General features: G+C 39.7%; 1 protein-coding gene across 1 annotated transcript; it reads left to right on the top strand.

The window, feature by feature from the left end:
• The first annotated feature begins 995 nt into the window (after nucleotides 1-995).
• On the top strand, nucleotides 996-17,014 carry LOC119263280 (deleted in malignant brain tumors 1 protein-like). The gene is made up of 19 exons (XM_037538155.1): nucleotides 996-1,099; nucleotides 2,704-3,012; nucleotides 3,717-4,022; nucleotides 4,732-4,974; nucleotides 6,918-7,226; nucleotides 7,791-8,099; nucleotides 8,203-8,517; nucleotides 8,616-8,930; nucleotides 9,212-9,496; nucleotides 10,939-11,253; nucleotides 11,563-11,721; nucleotides 11,851-11,994; nucleotides 13,764-13,826; nucleotides 14,353-14,415; nucleotides 14,672-14,731; nucleotides 14,840-14,917; nucleotides 16,343-16,402; nucleotides 16,503-16,562; nucleotides 16,983-17,014. Exons 1-19 carry the CDS (start codon nucleotides 1,042-1,044, stop codon nucleotides 17,012-17,014), a joined length of 3,483 nt encoding a protein of 1,160 aa, XP_037394052.1. The 5' UTR covers nucleotides 996-1,041.
• Nucleotides 17,015-20,642: the final 3,628 nt, after the last annotated feature.

Below are 20,642 nucleotides of genomic sequence, written 5' to 3'. Positions count from 1 at the left end.
TTCATTAATCTTATACTTTGTTTCAGTAGTTTTGTGTCATCACACCAGTAGATATCTGATGCTGAACAAAGATGCAGATGCTAAATATTCCAATTTAAGTGTTATTAAATGTTTAGACATTTTTTTTACCCTATTTCTTGTGACTGAGACACCACAGCAGCCACATCAGGGCACCAGCAGTGACCTCAGCTTGTCAGTGCAGTGAAAATGCGCTTCACCAGAATTACTAAATCACTGATTATTGATCCTCTGCTGCCATCTGGTGGAGAAGAAAATGTACTGCAGTGATCAAACCAATTTTAGTGTAAAGCTGAAAGAACTGCAGTCATGTGTGTGACAGTGATTAGTTAAAGGATTGCAATAGAAAATGTGTTGAATTGAGATAATAAATATATTGTATTTACGAAATTATAAGTTATTCTGTATTTGTGTCTTTAGATCATGGTTTCATTACACTGGGCTCTTTGTATTACAAAGTTATTTTAAAAAGCAGCACATTCCACATTTCAAATAAAGAAAATAACATCTGTACATATGTTTAGTTTATTTGTAACTTTACTGAGTGTTAAAGTAGAATTTCTATGTGTCTGTATTCTAACTCAGAGCAGCGTGTATGATGTTTATCAGTGTGTGGATCAGCTCTCTGCAGGTGCAGCATTAATGCTGTATTACACTGGAGTGTTTCCTCTCTCTGAAGTCAGTCTCCTGTATGTTGGTGTGTTTCTCACCACACTGCTGCGAGCGTCTCTCCTCACACACACTCCTCTAGAGACGGAGGTGGAGTTCTGTTCATCAGCGCTGACGCTCTTTTGATAAATATGGAGAAAGAAAAAAACGCCTCCTCTGATTTGTCTCTGAAAATGTTTGATGATTTCCTCTCCTCTTTCTAATAAGGTCATAGTGAGTGTGATTGGTGACTGTGGGGAGCTCTCTCTCTCTCTCTCTCTCTCTCTCTTTCTGTTTCTTCAGTCTCTCTGGAGGAGTGAAGGTGAAGCTTGTTCCGCTGCTGAGTTGAACGGACTGTGTGCAGGTCAGAGGGAGATGGACAGCTGTGTGGTTCTCATTCTTCTGTCCTCCACAGTTTCACTCACCACAGCTGGTAAGTTCTCTCTTATTTTATTGTGTTGGATGATTTTCTGTCATTGTGCTCTGTGTTGTGAATCACTGACTCTGTACTTTGAACTCTTGTTTAAGTTTTATACGAGGAACTTTAAATCAAAACACCTCAGGATATTTGGGAATTCTTTCTGTGTCTGATCTGTCATAATGAGAAAACTCAAACATGGGTGGTAGGGCTGTTACAGGCTCAAGAGTCAGATCTATGTAAATGCGCTGGTTTTCATGACATCATAAAACTATGAAAACTTTTCATGTTTATTTATTTACTCTAAATATTTTTGATATTGAAGCCTGCTTTTATCCCTATCCCTGCTTTTAGATGGTACTTTTAATAAAGTAATCCTTTGGATTTGGGTACATTATACATTTTTAACAGGAAATGCTCAGTTCTGATTGTATCGACACGCCACATGCTGATGAGATTGAGTCGTATGAAGTGATCACTGATGTTGAGCCCTGTTTGTGAAATATTCTTCATATAAATGTCCGCCTAAAAGACGTGAAGTTTCTTGTTTTGATGGCATTTGTAATGTAAATGACCTGTTTTCCACATGTTTTCTCTCTCCATACTCACACTCTGTAAGACCTTCTGAAAGACAGGAGGTCAGGACAGTGGAAATTTTCACAAATCAGCCTGATTTTATTTGAACTTGGTCTCATTAATCTGACTGATCAGCTCTTGAATGTGAATTTATTAACTTCTGAAAATAAAGCTCAGAAGTGTAATGTTGGGGGATGGGGGGTTTGGAGGATGACGTCATCAGAATTTCCAAATCAGAACTTACAAAGCTCAGGTGTGAATTATTGCATCAGTTATGATTGTTGTGGATAATGTAGGTGTTTGTCACACATAGGACAGTGAAAAATAGTAATAAAGATCAGAATCAGATCAAGTTTAACATAGCCAGTACCTGGTCCAGTACCTTCTTTCTGTAGGCCTCTAGTGACTGTTATACATAATAGAACACTACCTGCCTGAAAGCAGAATGCCAGCTGTAAAGTTTGGTGGAGGAGGAATAATGGTCTGGGGCTGTTTTGTATAGTTTGTTTTTGGGCCGCTTTGTTCCAGAAAAGTGTAATATAAATATTACAGCATAAAATAACAATCTAGAGAACTTTGTGCTTCTGACTTGTGGCAGCAGGTTGGGGAAGACTCTTTTATATTTCAGCATGACAGCGCTCTCATGCATAGTCCATTTATAAACAACTGACTTATGTAGAAGAACTCAATTATCCTGTCCACAACCCCAACCTCAGCTTTCATCGGAACGCTAACTGTGAGACCTTTTTACTCAATATAAGTGCCCAACTGCATTAATGCTGTTGTGGCAGAGTGGAAGTGAATCCTGAAGACATGATGAAAAAATCTAGTGAAAAGTCTTTCCAGAGGAGTGTACGCTGCTTATTAATGGTTTAGGAGTGAAATGTTCAAGGAGCACAAGTGTGTGATATTTTAATGCACCTCTGGTCATTTAATGAATCTTCAGCCTTTTTCTCTCTCTCTCTCTCTCTCTCTCTCTCTCTCTCTCTCTCTCTCTCTCTCTCTCTCTCTCTCTCTCTCTCTCATCTTTCTCTGTTGTACAGACACTGTGAGGTTGTTGGATGGTGGCAGTCGCTGTGCTGGGAGAGTGGAGGTTCTTCATGATGATCAGTGGGGAACAGTGTGTGATTATAACTGGAATATTAGTGATGCTGCAGTGGTGTGTAGAGAGCTGGGTTGTGGAGAAGCTGTAGATGCACTAAGCACAGCTCACTTTGGACCAGGATCAGGACCGATCTGGATGGATGATGTGGACTGTAGCGGGTCAGAGTCTACACTGATGAACTGTACATTCCCAGAATGGGGTGATAGTTACTGTAGTCATGATGATGATGCTGGAGTCATTTGTTCTGGTAATCTTCAGTACAGTGATTTTATAAATCATCCCTCAATAAACTATCAATTGAATTGAGTTTTGACTCATCACATGTTTTAAGACCTCATGCTTATGTTTTTGTTTTTTCAAATATTTATCGTCTTTTATAGAACAATTAGTTCAAGACAATCTAAAAGAGATAGGCAAAGAAAAGAAAAAAGAGAAAAGAGGTGAAGAGGAAAAAATAAAATAAAATGAAATGTGTAGAGGGGCGGCTAATAACTTTAAAATCACAAAGCATCTAGAACAGTGACAATGTAACAGTGACAGCGTAAATGTAGAATTGTTATGTAGAAGGCACAGGTTTGAATCTGAATCATATATCACATCAATTAAATAGAGATTTGTTAACTGATTTGCAAAATTCAGAACTATGAAGACAAAACACGTAGAAAACATACTGGAAGTACAGAGAGAGGAAAATTGAAGATGATAATTCATATCTAGCATTTCTAAGACATAGTATAGGCTGAAACCTTGACTTTAATAGAACTGACAATACAACTCTGTTTTTGTCTTTTAGAAACTTATATTATTATAGAAAATGTACATTTTGAGTGTTAATGAAAAGCAATGTTATTAACCTGCCACATTTACAAAAATAGATATTTATAAACACTTTTCTGTGATTTTCAAACATATGTGCTCTGTGATCTCTATTGACTGATACAAATAATTTAGGAGGAGTCAGGCTGGTTGGTGGTTCTCACTGCTCTGGGAGAGTGGAGGTGCTTCATGGAGAGACCTGGTCCACAGTGTGTGATGCTGGCTTTGACCAGCAGGATGCAGAGGTTGTGTGTCGAGAGCTGGGCTGTGGACTTCCTGTGGAGGTGCTGGGAGCAGCTACTTTTGGCAGAGGGGAGGGTCAGGTGTGGTCAGAGGAGCTTCAGTGTAGAGGCAATGAATCTGAGATTTCCTTCTGTCCAACATCATCTTCACTCAATCAAAACTGCACTCATGACAGTGATGCAGGACTAGTGTGTGCTGGTAAGAGGGACCTTTTCATTTTCTCATTTACTAATTTATCTTTGCATACATGTTGAGGTCTAAACGCGGAATCAATTGACAGTCTCACTTTGGATTTGATTCATATCAATTTAAGTGGTTTACATTTTACTATTTCTTTCTCTCTCTCTCTCTCTCTCTCTCTCTCTCTCTCTCTCTCTCTCTCTCTCTCTCTCTCTCTTTATCATGTACATGCCCTCCTTTTCTCTGTCTTTTTGATCTCATTGATTTTTGAACAAGCACAATCATTTGGTGGCTAACACAGCCAACTATGGAGCTTGTAACCAAAGCCAATGATCAAAAATAGTTTCTGCCCAAACTGAGCAGCTACTTCAAGCAACATTAGGAGTAATCTGAAAATAAATAAATAAATAAAATAAAAAATTATAACTGTTGTATTGTGTGTTAATTGGCATAATAAACACTCACATACATGTATTGTTTGTTCTTGCTCAAACTCTCACTTTACTATAATAGATGTGTTAGCCTGTAATATGTTTTGTGTACCTGTGCATCTCAAAAAATTAAAACATGTCTGTTAGCGTAGCAGCCCAGTTATCAAGAAATTGCTGTTTCCACTTTAAAAGTAAGATTTGAAATATGTGGGTATAAACAGTCCTCCTAATCTACTGAGGTCCAGAGCTTTGGCTGTGTACATAAATATCTGTCTCTTCTACCTTCTGTTATGCAGTCAGTGTAAGGTTGATGGATGGTGGCAGTCGCTGTGCTGGGAGAGTGGAGGTTCTTCATAGAGGACAGTGGGGAACAGTGTGTGATGATAACTGGGATATGAGAGATGCTGCAGTGGTGTGTAGAGAGCTGGGCTGTGGAGAGGCTGTAGATGCACTAAGTGATGCTCACTATGGACCAGGATCAGGACCAATCTGGATGAATAATATGAGCTGCAGTGGATCAGAGACTACACTGAAGAACTGTAGATCAGACGGATGGCGAAAACATAACTGTAGTCATTTTAAAGATGCTGGAGTTGTCTGTTTAGGTAAGTTTATCTGAATTTCAGTAATCTGTTTAATGAGATTAAGTTTTCTTGTTGCATTTGCCCACTTGTATTTCTTAAAATATCACAATACAATTTGTCTTGCATCTTTTTGTCTTTACAAACATACATGGTTTGAAAATAATCAAAGCTTTTCTACTTTTTAATAAAATAATTTTATCTAAGCAGCATTATATTACTTATCAAAACTGACAATCTGTTTAATATTAGAGGTCAGGCTGGTTGGTGGTTCTCACTGTTCTGGGAGAGTGGAGGTGCTTCATGGAGGGACCTGGTCCACAGTGTGTGATGCTACGTTTGACCAGCAGGATGCAGAGGTTGTGTGTCGAGAGCTGGGCTGTGGGCTTCCTGTGGAGGTGCTGGAAGCAGCTGCTTTTGGCAGAGGGGAGGGTCAGGTGTGGTCAGAGCAGCTTCAGTGTAGAGGCAATGAATCTCAGATTCACTTCTGTCCAACATCATCTTCACTCAAACACAACTGCTCCCATGACAGTGATGTGGGACTAGTGTGTGCCGGTAAGAGGTGTATCTTCACTGATTAGTCTTACATTTTCTTGCTACACATGCAGTTTAATGTATTCTTTCCCTCGGATAATGTGTATTTCTGTGTAGAAATCTTTGTTCTGCCTTCTGTTGTACAGTCAGTGTGAGGTTGGTCGATGGTGGCAGTCGCTGTGCTGGGAGAGTGGAGGTTCTTCATAGAGGACAGTGGGGAACAGTGTGTGATGATGGCTGGGATATAAGAGATGCTTCAGTGGTGTGTAGAGAGCTGGGCTGTGGAGAGCCTGTAGATGCACTGAGTGATGCTTACTTTGGACCAGGATCAGGACCAATCTGGATGAATGATGTGGACTGTAGTGGATTAGAGAGCACAGTGAAAAACTGTAAATCACCAGGATGGAGTAGAAATGATTGTGTTCATTCTAATGATTCTGGGGTCATTTGTTCAGGTATGTTTTTATAAATTTCACAATTCTATTAAATTAGATTTAAAAAATTGCCATTCACATTTCTTCTCATAGCTTTTAATTTTGTTACAAACTCATTAATAATAAATAATTTTGCCTTTTTTTGTCTTTGAAACTTGATTATTTGTACTTTTTCTCTTCAGAGACATGCATGCTCTCATGGGCTAGTTATAAAATTAATATTTTTGGTATCTGGAAAAAAGCTGAATTGTCATTTTTATAAAATCATTATCTTTCAACAACATTATATCAGAAGTCAAGCTACTTGGTGATTCTCGCTGTTCTGGGAGAGTGGAGGTGCTTCATGGAGAGACCTGGTCCACAGTGTGTGATGCTGACTTTGACCAGCAGGATGCAGAGGTTGTGTGTCGAGAGCTGGGCTGTGGGCTTCCTGTGGAGGTGCTGGGAGCAGCTGCTTTTGGTAGAGGGGAGGGTCATGTGTGGTCAGAGGAGCTTCAGTGTAGAGGCAACGAATCCCAGATTCACTTCTGTCCATCATCTTCACTTAAACACAACTGTTCCCATGACAGTGATGTGGGTCTTGTGTGTGCTGGTAAATACTATATTTGTAGCCTTCAATAAGATTTCATCTCTGTGACAGATTTACTGTAACATAATGTTTTCTGGCTTACTTTAGTATTTATTTTATTTAAAGCTTTTAAAATGTGTATGCTGAATTTCAAGTATAAAATGATTTTTCCTGATGTGCATCATAATTATTTTCAACTTGTCAAGCCTAAGATGTGAAATTAAGCAGTTCATTATGATTTCTAAATTATCATTAATGCAAATAATGCTAATTGTTATTGTGATTTGTGCTTCCCAAACTTTTCTGCCAGTGCTGAAACTCTAAAATTACTTTTGACTGTGAAATCTGCTTCTCATGTTGTACAGACATTGTGAGGTTGGTGGATGGTGGCAGTCACTGTGCTGGGAGAGTGGAGGTTCTTCATGATGATCAATGGGGAACAGTGTGTGATGATGAGTGGGATTTGACAGATGCTGCAGTGGTCTGTAGAGAGCTGCGCTGTGGAGAGGCTGTAGATGCACTGAGTAAAGCTCCCTTTGGACAAGGATCAGGACAGATTTGGATGAATGAAGTGCACTGTAGTGGATCAGAGTCTACACTGAAGAACTGCAAATCAGCAGGATGGGGTAAACATAACTGTAATCATGGTGAAGATGCTGGAGTCCTCTGCTCAGGTGAGCTGCAATCTCTCATCACCACTATGAATGAACAAATGCCTAATATCATCGTCGCCACAATATCAGATTAATTTTTTAAAGATTTTGAGTGTTATTAACTTTCTCTTTTACATTATCTTTTACATTACTGGCTGTCAAATGGAGAACATAAGAGTAATTGTAGAAAATGTGAAAGAAATGAAAATATAAGATGTAAAATAACAATAATAAAAAAATAATCTGTTAAAAATTCTTGACTAATTTCTTGATTAGTTCTTGACTAGTTCAGGACACTGCCCAACACTCCCTTCGACACACAGAATGCTTTTGATTGCAGCTTCTGGCCAGTTATTTTGAAAACTGATAGCATGTAGAAAAGATCCCAGCTACCGATTCGGAGTGTTTGATTGTGTGTCTCTTGCTTCATATGAACAAAATGTCATCAAGAAAACAATTTTTTTATATCAATCAGTCAGTTTTTACTTGTTAGACCATCAGAACAACTATATCACTGATTCCATCTAAGTATGTTAGTCAAATATCTCAAATATAATATTGAATATATATATTCAAATTTCACAGGTCACAGAAAGTCCAGACTTACTGGTGGTTTCCATCTGTGCTCTGGGAGAGTTGAAGTGCTTAATGTGAAGACCTGGTCCACAGTGTGTGATGCTGGCTTTGACCAGCAGGATGCAGAGGTTGTGTGTCGAGAGCTGGGCTGTGGGCTTCCTGTGGAGGTGCTGGGAGCAGCTGTTTTTGGCAGAGGGGAGGGTCAGGTGTGGTCAGAGCAGCTTCAGTGTAGAGGCAACGAATTTCAGATTTCCTTCTGCCCAACATCACCTTCACATAACTGCACTCATGACAATGATGTGGGCCTGGTTTGTGCTGGTAAAGCATTCATTTTTAATTGAGTTCAACTCCACTGCTTGTTACAATATAGCACTGAACTGCTCTTATTCATGTTAATTCCTATAATGTCATGTTGATTCAGGTCACACTCAGGCTCGACTGGCGAATGGCTCTGATTCCTGTTCTGGTCGAGTGGAGCTCCAGTACCTCAGTGAGTGGGGCTCAGTCTGTGATGTTAATTGGGATATGAAAGCTGCCAGTGTCCTCTGTGATCAGCTGAAGTGTGGGAGTGCTGTGGCTATGTTGGGGTCAGACTGGTTTGGGGAGGGGAGTGGCCAGATCTGGGCTGATGTGTTTGATTGTCAGGGGAACGAAACACACCTGTCAAAATGTCCCATTTCATCATGGAGTCGAACTGCATGCTCTCATAAACAGGATGCTGGAGTCATCTGCAGTGGTGAGCTCTTAGAGTGTAGTCAATCTCAGAAATACTTATGTGTAAGGTACCGTCAGTCAAAGAAGCTTTTACGTTAAGTGATATTTTTTCCTCTTCAGGTTCCTCTCTGGCGTTACATGAGGGGCGAGTGCGGTTGTCTGGTGGGATGGAGTGTGAAGGGGAGGTGGAGGTGTACTTCATGCAGGACTGGAGGAGAGTTCTGCTGGACTCCTGGAGTGAGCCCAAGGCCTCTGTGGTCTGCAGACAGCTGGGCTGTGGCTCTGTGTTCAACTTTTCCAGCTCCTCCAGCTCCTCCAGACACATGTGTGTGGTGGATTCCAATTGTTCTGGGAGTGAAGCTCATCTGGGGAACTGCAACAGCACAGAAACAGTAAACTGCAGCTCCAGAGAACAGCTCTCAATCACCTGCTCTGGTAAACAGCAGCTAAATATCAACAATCAGTGGCGAACAATCTTCCTAAAATGATCTGCCCCAAAGTATAATGTAGTATTTATTGTTCATTTCAGTGTCAAAAGATTACATTTCTTCTTTATGTAGGGGACCAAGGAATGAGAATACCACAGCTGTAATATATGTGTGTGTGTGTGTGTGTGTGTGTGTGTGTGTGTGTGTGTGTGTGTGTGTGTGTGTGTGTGTGTGTGTGTGTAGGTAAGTTTAATTCAGCTCACAGCTCCATCAGGCTGGTTGGTTCAGGGGGAGACTGTGCAGGAAGGCTGGAAGTTTTCCACAACGGCTCATGGGGGACAGTGTGTGGTGACTTGTGGGATATTGAGGATGCGCAGGTGGTTTGTAGACAGCTGCAGTGTGGAGTGGCCCTCGGTGCTCCAGTACCAGCCCAGTTTGGACCAGGAACTGGACCCATATGGCTGAATGAGGTGGAGTGTGAGGGAAACGAGACGTCCCTGTTTAACTGCAGATTTCAGCTGTGTGGAGAGGATGAATGTGGACACAAGGAGGATGTAGGAGTCATGTGCTCAGGTACCATAATTTTAAATGGTTTACTGAAAAATCAAATGAACACAGTTTTCCTCTGAATGAAAATATAGTGAGTCAGTCAGGGCAGAAATGTGCGGACTAAGAATCTCTTAAAAAAAAAAAAAAAACACATAATCTCAGCAGTGAAGTCGCAAATGTAATAAAGCAAGTTTTTTTAATTAAAAAAAAAACTTAATTCATGTTCAGTTTGAACTTTTGTTTCTATTGACTGTCAAATTTTGTGCTTTTTTATTATTTGCTAGTGTGGTTCTATATTTGGCCAAAATAGAAAGTGCATGCAGAATGTTGTTATTTTCATGCAGTGTAAATTACCAGAAAATCTTTAAGGTATTGTCTGATGTGCAGCATAACTTAAATCTCACAGTCTGGCATGGAGTTTAGCTACGATATTATCTGCAACATCTGATGCAGTGTGATGTGAAGAAGATGTATTAGACCACTGTAATCACTCAGTGTAAAGCTGGCTTTAGACATCAGACATATCTAGGCTGATTGACTATCTTTGGGGTAAAACTGTATAGATTTGAATTTGCATTGAACCATGCCTTTAAGGAAGTTAACGTCTGGACAAGCAGAGGAGTTTCATTATCCTTTTGAGGGAATGTTAAATATTTCGTTTTTAATTGCATCAACTTCCTAAAATATGCATTTAAAAGCAAAGTTTAGTATAAGTTGTTTTGCCAACAGAGTTTAGAGAGTTCAGACTCACTGAGGGCTGTGAGGGGAATCTGGAAGTGTTCTACAATGGAACCTGGGGTAATGTGTGTTTAAATGGGATGGATGAAGAAACATCAAGTTTAATCTGTCAAGAGCTGAACTGTGGAAGATCAGGCAGTGAGACTTGGGCCAAAGCAAGAGTGGAATCAGCTCCTAACTGGCTGGACAATCTGAAATGTAGAAATCATGACTCCGCTGTGTGGCATTGTCCATCTTCCCCCTGGAGTCAGAACAACTGTGATAAAGACAATGAGGTGGCTTGGATTACCTGCTCAGGTAGGCAGTTTTTATGTTCATATAAGTAGAGTGTGTATACAATTTTGTGCTGATAATAATTCACACAAAGTATAAAACTTACTTAAATAGGTAAAGAAAATATACTTATAGAAATGTAAAATAAATAAAATAATATATGTTCAATGCTTAATCAAGTATCTTTCTGTATTCATAGGAGTTGAAAATGATCGTGTGATAAGTCGTCTGAAATGCTCCTCATCTGCCCATCACAGACAGTGTTCAAGTAAGAACTCTTAGGAATAAATAAGGTCAATATTTCATTAAGTAATGTGTTAATCACAAGTGTTAGTAAAGTAGCTTCTTCATAAAACTATTGCTGGTAATGTACAAAAAGTGAAAACCTATATTACACTTAATAACTGTATTGTTATTAGTTCTGTAACTATCCTGGTTGATCATGTCTGATGTAGATCACCTGCCTCTCAGGCTGAGGGGAGGAAAGGGAATCTGCTCAGGGAGGCTGGAGGTGTATCATAATGCTGAGTGGGGCTCCGTCTGTGGTGATCTGTGGGATATCAGGGATGCTCAAGTGGTCTGCAGGCAGCTGGGCTGTGGGCCGGCGCTGAGTGCTGATGGGAGTGCTGTCTTTGGTGCTGGTAAAGGGCCTATCTGGCTGAACAGAGTGAAGTGTAGAGGGAATGAGATTCACCTGTGGGACTGTCCTCGTTCTCTGAAGAACCACACTGACTGCTCCCACAGGCAGGACGCTGGAGTCACCTGTGCAGGTCAGAGGATCCGGCTGGATGTGTGTAAAAATGTTAAATGTATCAGTAAATGGTGCATTAACTGACTTGTTACTATTGTCTAATGCTAATTTGCCATATTCAGTGCTTAAAGTGTTCTACAGAATCAGAACGGCTGTTTCTGTATTTACAGACATTTCTACTACTCCACTTGTAATAACAGCCACCACCTCCAACACCACAGGTATTTTAAGTCTCTTAGACAGATAAACAAATGTAGATTTTACTACATGTTTCTGAATAGATTGTTCTGGGCTCTGCACAGTTTCTGTTCTGTATTTTTATTTTCAGTTGGTCAGACAGTGAAGGGAACAAACATTCCTCCACAAACTCCTCCAGCAGCTGTTCCGTTCATTTATCCAGCGTCTCTCCTGGTTCTGGGAGCGGTGCTCTTCCTGGCCTTAGTGCTTCTGGTTGTGCTGTTTTACCAGAACAGAGTGCTCAGGAGAGGTAGAGAGAGTCAGAGATCATCTACAATCCACTTTCTGTACATTCTCTAAACATCATTAGTCCTTCAATCTGTCATCAGTCTTCTGTTCTACTGAACTGGCTTAATGTTTCTCTTTATCTCCTTCACAGGGCTCTCTAAGAGGATGGAGAACATAGTCTATGAAGGCCTTAGAAGAGGGCTTGAGGGAGTCTATGAAGGCTTGAGTAGGGGCACTGAGAGAGTCTATGAGGAGATTTACTGCAGATTCAATACTGCAAGAGCCACTCAAAGGGGTGAGTGCACTACATGAGACTTATTGTGGTGTATTTACACTTATAATAATGTAAGATTAATTGCATTAATTTAATCAATGACAATTCATATGCATTCTTTATTTGTGGGCCTAGCTAAGGAGCTAGTTAACTAATGGGTGCCCTTTCTAGTAGAGAAAATGGGATGCAGTGCTCTACAGGGCACTCATACAGGTCAGTAAGCATGATGAAGTGCCTAATTAGGTGCTTATCTAAAATTGAAGGCACCCTCCAGTGGATAAAATGTGATGCAGAGCTGTAAAGGTTGTCCCTGTATGCATGATAAAGAGTGGGAAGTTTCCTTATGGATGCCCCTCCACTGGAGAAAATGTAATGTGGTGCCATACAGTGGCCTTCACAATGGCATTCCCTACAGGTGACTTTCAAATGAAAAAACTCTTGAAGTGCTCTCTTAGATGCTCTTCCAAGTGAGAAAACACAATGAGCCCCTAAAACAGAAAAAAAAAGTCCCAGTGAATAAAATGTCTAAAGTCTTTCCTGAAACGTGCCCTGTAGGTCTAGCTCTCCCAAAGTGAGAGCAGTGACGACTGTCTAAGGGTGCTGCAAATACTTTTATAAGATTTTTAATTTACTTCTCAAAACCTGCTTACATTCAAAATACAAATGCTTATAAAACTTTTCTACATTTTTGTACAGTGTCATTAAACTAGGTTAATATCTAACTAGCATTCTGATGTAATCTCATCTGCATTGTCTGCTTTTTTTCAGTGTACCCTTTAGGTTGCATTAGGTTATGTTAGGTTTACTGTATGTTTATTTGATAGTAAATGACAAAGTAAATTGTTGCCAACTATGACACAACAAAGGTTAAAATACACATTGCCATTATTAAAAACATACATCTATTATATCCATATAAGTTTTGTGTTTTAGCCACAGAGGATACACTATGAATTAATACACTATTAATACACTATGAGCTGTAACCCTGACTTACTACTACAGTGTTTGCGGGAGGTAATACAACAAGTTTTCTTTGAGATTGTAAAGACTCCGTTTCACAGTGATGTGTTACTAAATACTAATGTATGTTCACTGCAAGTGTCTTTACTGTTGTATCACATTTTTTTAGCCTAGATGCCTAGCTACAGAGCTAGCTAGGTGCTTTACTCAGCTGATTCTATGTTTATTTGTGGACTCAATTAATAAAGAAGTGTAAAAATCCTTCCCTAAGGGAATTATTCTAGGGTAATTTGCAGAAAATGCCCAAAGGACTTAAAGTTTGGTGTGAACTGCTTTTTCAGTTAAGAGTGACTGCTCCTGACTACTAAGCTCCCCAATCATAGTCATCATAATAATGTTCTCTATGCTTTACTTAAGAGGTATTTGTTAAATAAACCAGTCCAGTTAGGATCGCAATAAACACAGGCCAGATCTGGCCTGCAATAAAATCCTTACAGCTCACAGAAGTGTTTTAATTTTCTCTTAATGTTTGCCTGTTTCACAATGCGCTGTACTACAGTCCCCAACGTGCACCGCAATATTATGTGCATTCCAACTCTCCTACCCCAATAACAATAACAATATATAGTGGTTACACTTTGGTTCTACACAGTTCCACACCAGTCATATCACCAAACACACTAGCTGCATACAAAATACAGTAAGCAACAACAAAAAAAACAGCAACAAAATGAAGCACCCAACAACAAATACTCAATGAGATTAACACCCCTGCTCTAAGATCTTAGTGTCACGCAGCATGACAGAGTTCTGCTCTCCTGTAACAGGAAGTCTCCTCTCTGAAGCGCATCATTCAGGATATGAGGAAGTGGATGAGGAGCTCCTCTCAGGTAAGAACACGTGTGCCAGACTACAATGTAGAAATTATAGTATCCATTATAAATCCATGTTACTTCAGCTACAGTAAAACTAACAGAGAAATGTGGGTCATTTACATGACTGTAACAGGAATGTACATTTTAAATGAATGATCAAACAAAAAAATCTGGGGCTGTAAAAGCTTGCAGTGTGAACATAGAGCCCTTATCTTAATTGGTGAGAAACCTTGGTGATGCTTTATGAAAAAAGAGGAAGAAGAAGAGAAAATGGTCAGACACTTATTCAAATTACAATTACAGATAGTTTTACTTTTGCCCATATAATCCCCTAAATACCTTAATTGAGCCTAATAGCTGGTGTGAGCTTTAAATAGCTTTGATGAATTTTTATTCAAAAGCATTGGCAGTAAAATTACACAGGCACACAAATCTCCACAAAATCAGATGGAATTTTTAACTACATTTTGTGGCGCTTCCATTGTGCTACACGTGTTAGCTACACACAGCTAAATGCCAGAGTTCTGCTCTCCTCTAACAGGAAGTGTCCTCTCTGAGGAACAGCATTCAGGATATGAGGATGTGGATGAGGAGCTTCTCTCAGGTAGGAGGACCTAAAACTACATTCAAATTAGAAATTTAGAAATGCGCTTAGATTCTCTTTAACTGTTCTGAACTTTTCATTAATGCTGACTCTCTAGAGGAGACGTTTCTGTTAGAAATGATTTCTTGCGTAATCTTAATGGAGTCACACACTGAAGACTGAGTTCTAAAATTGTTATTGTTACATTAAAACCTCTCTGAATGAGTATTATATTTTTAAATGTAATTAAAAGTGATCATTTTTGCTCTTTTTACAGAAACGTCTCTGACTGGAGTGAAATCAGAATATGATGATGTCACCACCAGTGGTCTGATATGTGGGTTCCTTCATTGATTAAATTCCATTATTTTTACTTTATATTAAATCATAATGTGAAAATATGACTGCACTGTTTGTAAAGTCAGTCTGCTTTTATTTGATTTAGGTGAAGCAGAAAACGACAACATAGCAGATAACTATGATGATGTCATCACAGCTAGACAGATCTCTGGGAGTGTCATAGGTGGGTTTCTGTTCTGGGGTTTTAGTTTAGAACAGAGTAGAAATTAAAAAGAAATTAAAAACCATTAATAAAAAATGTGACCGTATTAATTCTATGGACTGTTTGTGGAGCTGCAGTAAATTTAATTGTATATATGTTTAAAATAAATCTTCATACAATATAAAATCATTCAATCATTCATTCATCTTCCTACAATGCTAGCTAGAGTTGCCGTAGCAGTAGGAAAAGCAAAGAATCCCAGACAATCCTGTCCCCCACAACTTCCTAAAGTTTATTTAACCCATTAACACACATACATGCACCTTACTGAACACACACAGTAGGGGGCAATGGGCACACTTGCCCGGAGCAGTGGGCAACCCTAAATATGGTGCCCAGTCAATGCCAATGTGTGCATTGAATTCTCTAAGCAAGATTATGGAGTCTGTAGGTGTGGTCATTTCTAGAACCTTCTCCACTTACTTCAAGAAGGCTGAATACTCCAAACTGTTATGCGGCTCATAAACACTCACACCAGTCAGTTTTTCTCCCTGCGATTTTTATTTGCATTGAGGCGACCCTCTCGTCCACTGGGACAAACTTCACACTAGCCAGCCAGGGGCTTGTGAATACCCTCACACCTGCCCAGTGCCTTTCACCCTGTGCAAGCTCTAAGTAGGAGAAGGACCTACCCTATCAAGGTTTTTGGTTCCAGGGCTGACACTGTGAATGGAGGTGAGCACAACTACATCTAGTTGGTACCTCTCAGCAATCCTGCAAAAAGCTTCTTCTCCTTTCCCACTGGTGAGGTTACGTCCCAAATGGCAAGAGCCTATTTCCACTACAGGGGTCTATGCTGGCAAGGAGCTTCTCACCATCTCCTACTGTCTATAAGGCACTGCACCTGTCCTTTATGCTAAACCTTGTTGGTTGTGGGCCCATATGGTCCCCCTACGTTGCCTTTTTGGGCAGGGCCCAGCTGGGTTACCTGTGCTGCCTGGCCACAAGGCGCTCGCAAAGGAATGCTACCCCAAGGCATGGTTCAAGGGGTAGGTCTTGGTAACCCTGTCCTGGGTAGGGTATATGATAACTTGCCTCCTTTGATCATAGGGATTTTGAATCATGTTAGTCTGGGTCTTCACTCCAGACCTGTTTGACTTAGGAGACATATGAGCCTACTGCTTCAGATCACTTAGCTCTGAAGATCCCAAAAGCATCCAAACCCTTCCTCAATGCCAAGACCTCAATTCAGCAAGAGCTTTTTTAAAATCTGACTTTGAAAAAATAAAAACCTTGTTAAAAGCTATTGGTGCTAAAGCTAATGTTAGGCTCAATGTTGATATATTCAAAGATAATGTTTGAAACAGCTGATAAATACTACTCGCACACACCTACAGTCATTCAAAATGTAGCTTTGATTATCTAAATATCTCTGTTTTGTTGTAGAGGACGTAGCAGATTATGATGATGTCATCACTGCTGATCAGAGCTCAGCTGTTGAAACAGGTTTGACTTGTAATGTAACAACACTGTAATCTCAAACATGAACACAGTCACTGATGATGCTGAACCTGATTTAATGACTTTTATCTCTAAATTTTGACAGAAGACATGACAGATATCTATGATACTGTTACTGCTGGACCAAACTCCAACATTGTGACAGGTAGGTGTTATTTAATTAATACATAAATTTAATGTTAAAAATAATTTGAACTGAAACTTCAATATAGTACAATGTCTGTTTTTTTTTTGCTTATTGTTAAAATTTCCCCTTGTTGGTGAGGGGAATGTTGTGTATGCTGCTACAATCCAGATGTACATGAGTGTGATTGGTAGAGGAAATGATTCAAGTGCACAGGAAGTCTAGCGATAAATGAGTTTAGTTATCAATGATAAACATATAATGTTTATTTTGCTGTACAACCTTTTTTGTTGTTTTTATAAAACCTGCTGTCTTTATTCATTCATAAAATAAGTACAGCTACATTTCCTTTAGTGGAGACAGATGATTAGTGCCACACTGCTCTGTAGACAGGACTGGAAGTAATCAGTCCTCTCTACATCTGTCTGACTGTGTTCTAAGAATGGTGCGACAGTCCAGATGCTCAAAACTAAAACAGAGTTGCTTGTGTTTTTGGTGGTTGTTGTTTTTATTTAAGGGCACTGTGTAGATCTGTAGAACTGAAGGTTCTGATGGGTTGGTGTCCAGAGTAAACATAGTAAATAATGGATGAGTGAAATCAGGTGTGTTTGGACAGCAGCCCTCCAGGACCAGAGTTGAGAGTCCTGCACTAAAGACCACCATAGAGAGGAATCAGACTGAAGTAAACTCATTCAGTATTCACTGGCAGTTCTGTAACACATGGAACATCTTAGCATTATGGTGGAGTTTTAATAAATATAGGAATAAAAACTGTTGTAAAAAACACTGAAAGAAAAATTAGAAGATTAAAGAAAAAAAAGAGATTAATTTAGTGAACAACTTGTTACCATCCATCCATCCATATATTGATTATTTTTTTTTCAGATTATCATGATGTGGAGGAGGAGCCTCAGACAGAGATGAATCATGTGAACAAGAGTGGACACACTGAGAGTTCTTCCTCAGGAAATTACGCTGAGATCTCTTCAAATGGAAGAAATGAGTTTGTTTTAGATCAGAATTCAATATATTTTATTAAGCCTAAGTACTCCTAATTATAGCTTTACACACCACAAACAGAACATAGTGGAATTAAACACCTGCATGTGTATGTGTGTTTTTATTCAACATTTTAAATTCATGAAAAGCATTTTATACCAAAAAATGCTTTTATAGCTTTGTATGAGCTGCTAAATTAACACACTGACTGTGTTACAGACAGTTTCTTTGTCAGTGTTAACATTTAGAATCAGGCAGCTCCTTATAACTGTTTACAGAGCAATTCTAGCACATTATTAATCCCCCAATACTGCACTATACTAATATTATGTCCACACAGGCATTATAGATACTGCATCTTTTTAATATTTTAAAATTTGATTTATTTTTTTACTTTAAATCTTGAGTTTCTTATAATGTAACTGATTAATTGTGGTATAAATGTTTTGCTGTGACAACACAAATTATGTTTACCCTAGAAAGTAATTTGTTTTGCATTGTAAAAAAAAAGCATCTTAATTAGCATTTAAAGTCAAGCTAATATTTTAATATTTTACACACACACACACACACACACACACACACACACACACACACACACACACACACACACACACACATATACAGTATTTACAATAATTCTCTGACTGTGACATAACTTGCCATTAGGACAAAATATTTATGAATCTATGATTAAATTATTCTCTAGAAAAAAATAACAAACTTGAAAAAAGAATCAAACTGCAGAAAGGGACAGCTCAGTAATATCTTCTAGGTTTACTAGAAAGCACTCCTGAGTGAGTTCAAAATGAATGGGCTCCTTTGCAGCATTTGTGCAAAACTGTAGTTGGTAAATCCTTTAATCATTTTTATATAGAAAAATCCACAAAACAGCAATGCTTCCTTACTGTTTTACGTTGAGTGCTTCTGAACTCTAAACAATAAAAGTGTCATGTTTTGGTATAACAGGAGAAATAGAAAGCGTCCAGGCTCCTTTTAAACTGGCTCTGTACATAGACTAGTGATAGTGTAACATAACTGTGAGGGACCCATGTTCAGGTTTCTTAAGGTAAAAAGGTCATACCAGTGAATCAGTCTGAACGGCCAGGCAGACAATGCAGATTACAAAAAGTCAGGCAGAAGCTCAAAACACCAGCGGGGCAAACTAAACAAACACTCAGTAGTCAGATTCCAGGACACTGGCAATACTTCACTCTGCTTAGCCGAGTTTGGGGAGTATTTAAGGTGAGACTGATTGAGAGGTAATGGGGTGCAGGTGAACCAAACCTGGGAGCAGGGCAGAGAGACCTCTGGTGGCCAGAGAGGGAATTACTGACACGTGCTAGCCTTCACCCTCCTAGAGCTGGCGGTACGGTGTCAGTCATGACCGGGAACCCTCAAAACATAATTATAGTGCATTTCATTACAATTGTATTTTTAAGTTACATTAACTGCACAAACTTTGTACTGACTCCAAGGTTTTTAGTTTATTGTTCTATTTTAATATATTAGGTCATGAAAATGTAAACGTGTGTACAGTTCATTTGGGAAAGTAAATTTTAAAACTAATTTAAGGCAGAACTGGACCTTAACAGCCTTGTTTTACCTTTGAAGGTACATTTACACTGTTTGTACCTTGATGGACATTAAATGTACCTGTACAGTATCTGGTTTTGACAGTATATACAGGATGCTGTTCTTTGTGTGGATAAGCGGTGGAATGTAAACACAGCGTCTAACTGAAAAGTATCTGCAGCTGAAAACCCATTATTTATGGTCTTTTAGTGGACGGTGTTTTATGCTTTTCTGTTTGAAAGCTGTTTCACTACTTAAATAATGAGTAACATTTTTACAGCATCTCTGTCTTTAAGATAAACAACAGTGTCAGATCATTTACAGATTCTTCTTTTCTTAAATGTGAAATAAATTAAACTTAAATTTAACACTTTAATAACACCAGCTTTTGTGAAAATGTAAACATTGCTTGTTTGTGAACTAAATTAAGTTAAAAATGAAGTAAAAAGCTGAAATGTTTAGTTGAACTCTTGAAAAGTGGTTGTGCATCACTGCACTGATTAACATGTGAAGCTGTGAGCAGCTCATGGAGGATTTAGTGGGTGTGGCATGCGCCCGCCCCCTGGACCCCGACGATGACGGCCAAGAGAGCCAGCAGAAAGGCGAGGCCTGCGATTGTGGAGGCGGCGGAGCGCAAAGCCGGAGCTCCCCCAACGTGCTGATTCTCATCTGGCGGGCAGCTTGAGTGCCTTTATAAAGAGCTGTGAGGGAACAGAGGAGTGAGGGACGAGCAGCAGCTAAAGATGGCAGAGCTGAAAATCTCCGCTGAAGAGAAGGACTGAAAAGTCTAGCAGGCCAGCTGAAGCCTCTGAAAAGTGTCCAGCTTAGTGTTGGTTGGTTGTGTTTGTTTATTTTGGGGAAAAATAAATGGCTGCTGCCACCTTGAACCCTGCCTCCAGCGTCCTCCTTGAGCCCGGGGTAGCACATGCCGTGCTACAGTGGGTTTCAGTGTAAATTCACTGGTTCCATTACAGATTATAAACAGAACATCAGGACCATCAGACACTCTAGTGGACAAGAGCAGCATCATTTACACTCTGACCAATTGTTTTTACAACCTCACTCCCAAAATCCTGCTTTAATCCCTTCATCTAGAGATGTGGCCGATGGCGGGTCCAGGGTTCCCACCGGATCCATTTTCCAGATGCTCATGATCAAGAGCAGCTCTCCAAGGTGCTGACAGGAGCTGTCCAAGTTCAGCACCTCGTGTTGTGGACAGCCGGAGACTGCATAGCCACAGGCGCTCTCTCTCTCTCTCTCTCTCTCTCTCCCTCTGTCGCTCTCACTCTCTCAGTTTACAGGAGACTGAATCGAGCCCTGCTCCCTGGATCGACTTGCCTCAGTCAGAGTCTTTAGGATCTGAAATATCCGCTCCCAGCGCTGAGAGAGAGAGAGAGAGAGAGAGAGAGAGAGAGAGCGAGAGATCAGCGACCTTAGCAGACAATCCCACTTTAAAGACACTACATTAGGACCCAGTCCCACCATACCACCAGCACTAGGAGTTCAAAGAAAATTGGAGGCAACTAA

Source organism: Pygocentrus nattereri, chromosome 1 (assembly GCF_015220715.1).
Source record: "Pygocentrus nattereri isolate fPygNat1 chromosome 1, fPygNat1.pri, whole genome shotgun sequence".
Taxonomy (NCBI): Eukaryota; Metazoa; Chordata; class Actinopteri; order Characiformes; family Serrasalmidae; genus Pygocentrus; species Pygocentrus nattereri.
This window is presented reverse-complemented; position numbering and strand designations above follow the sequence as displayed.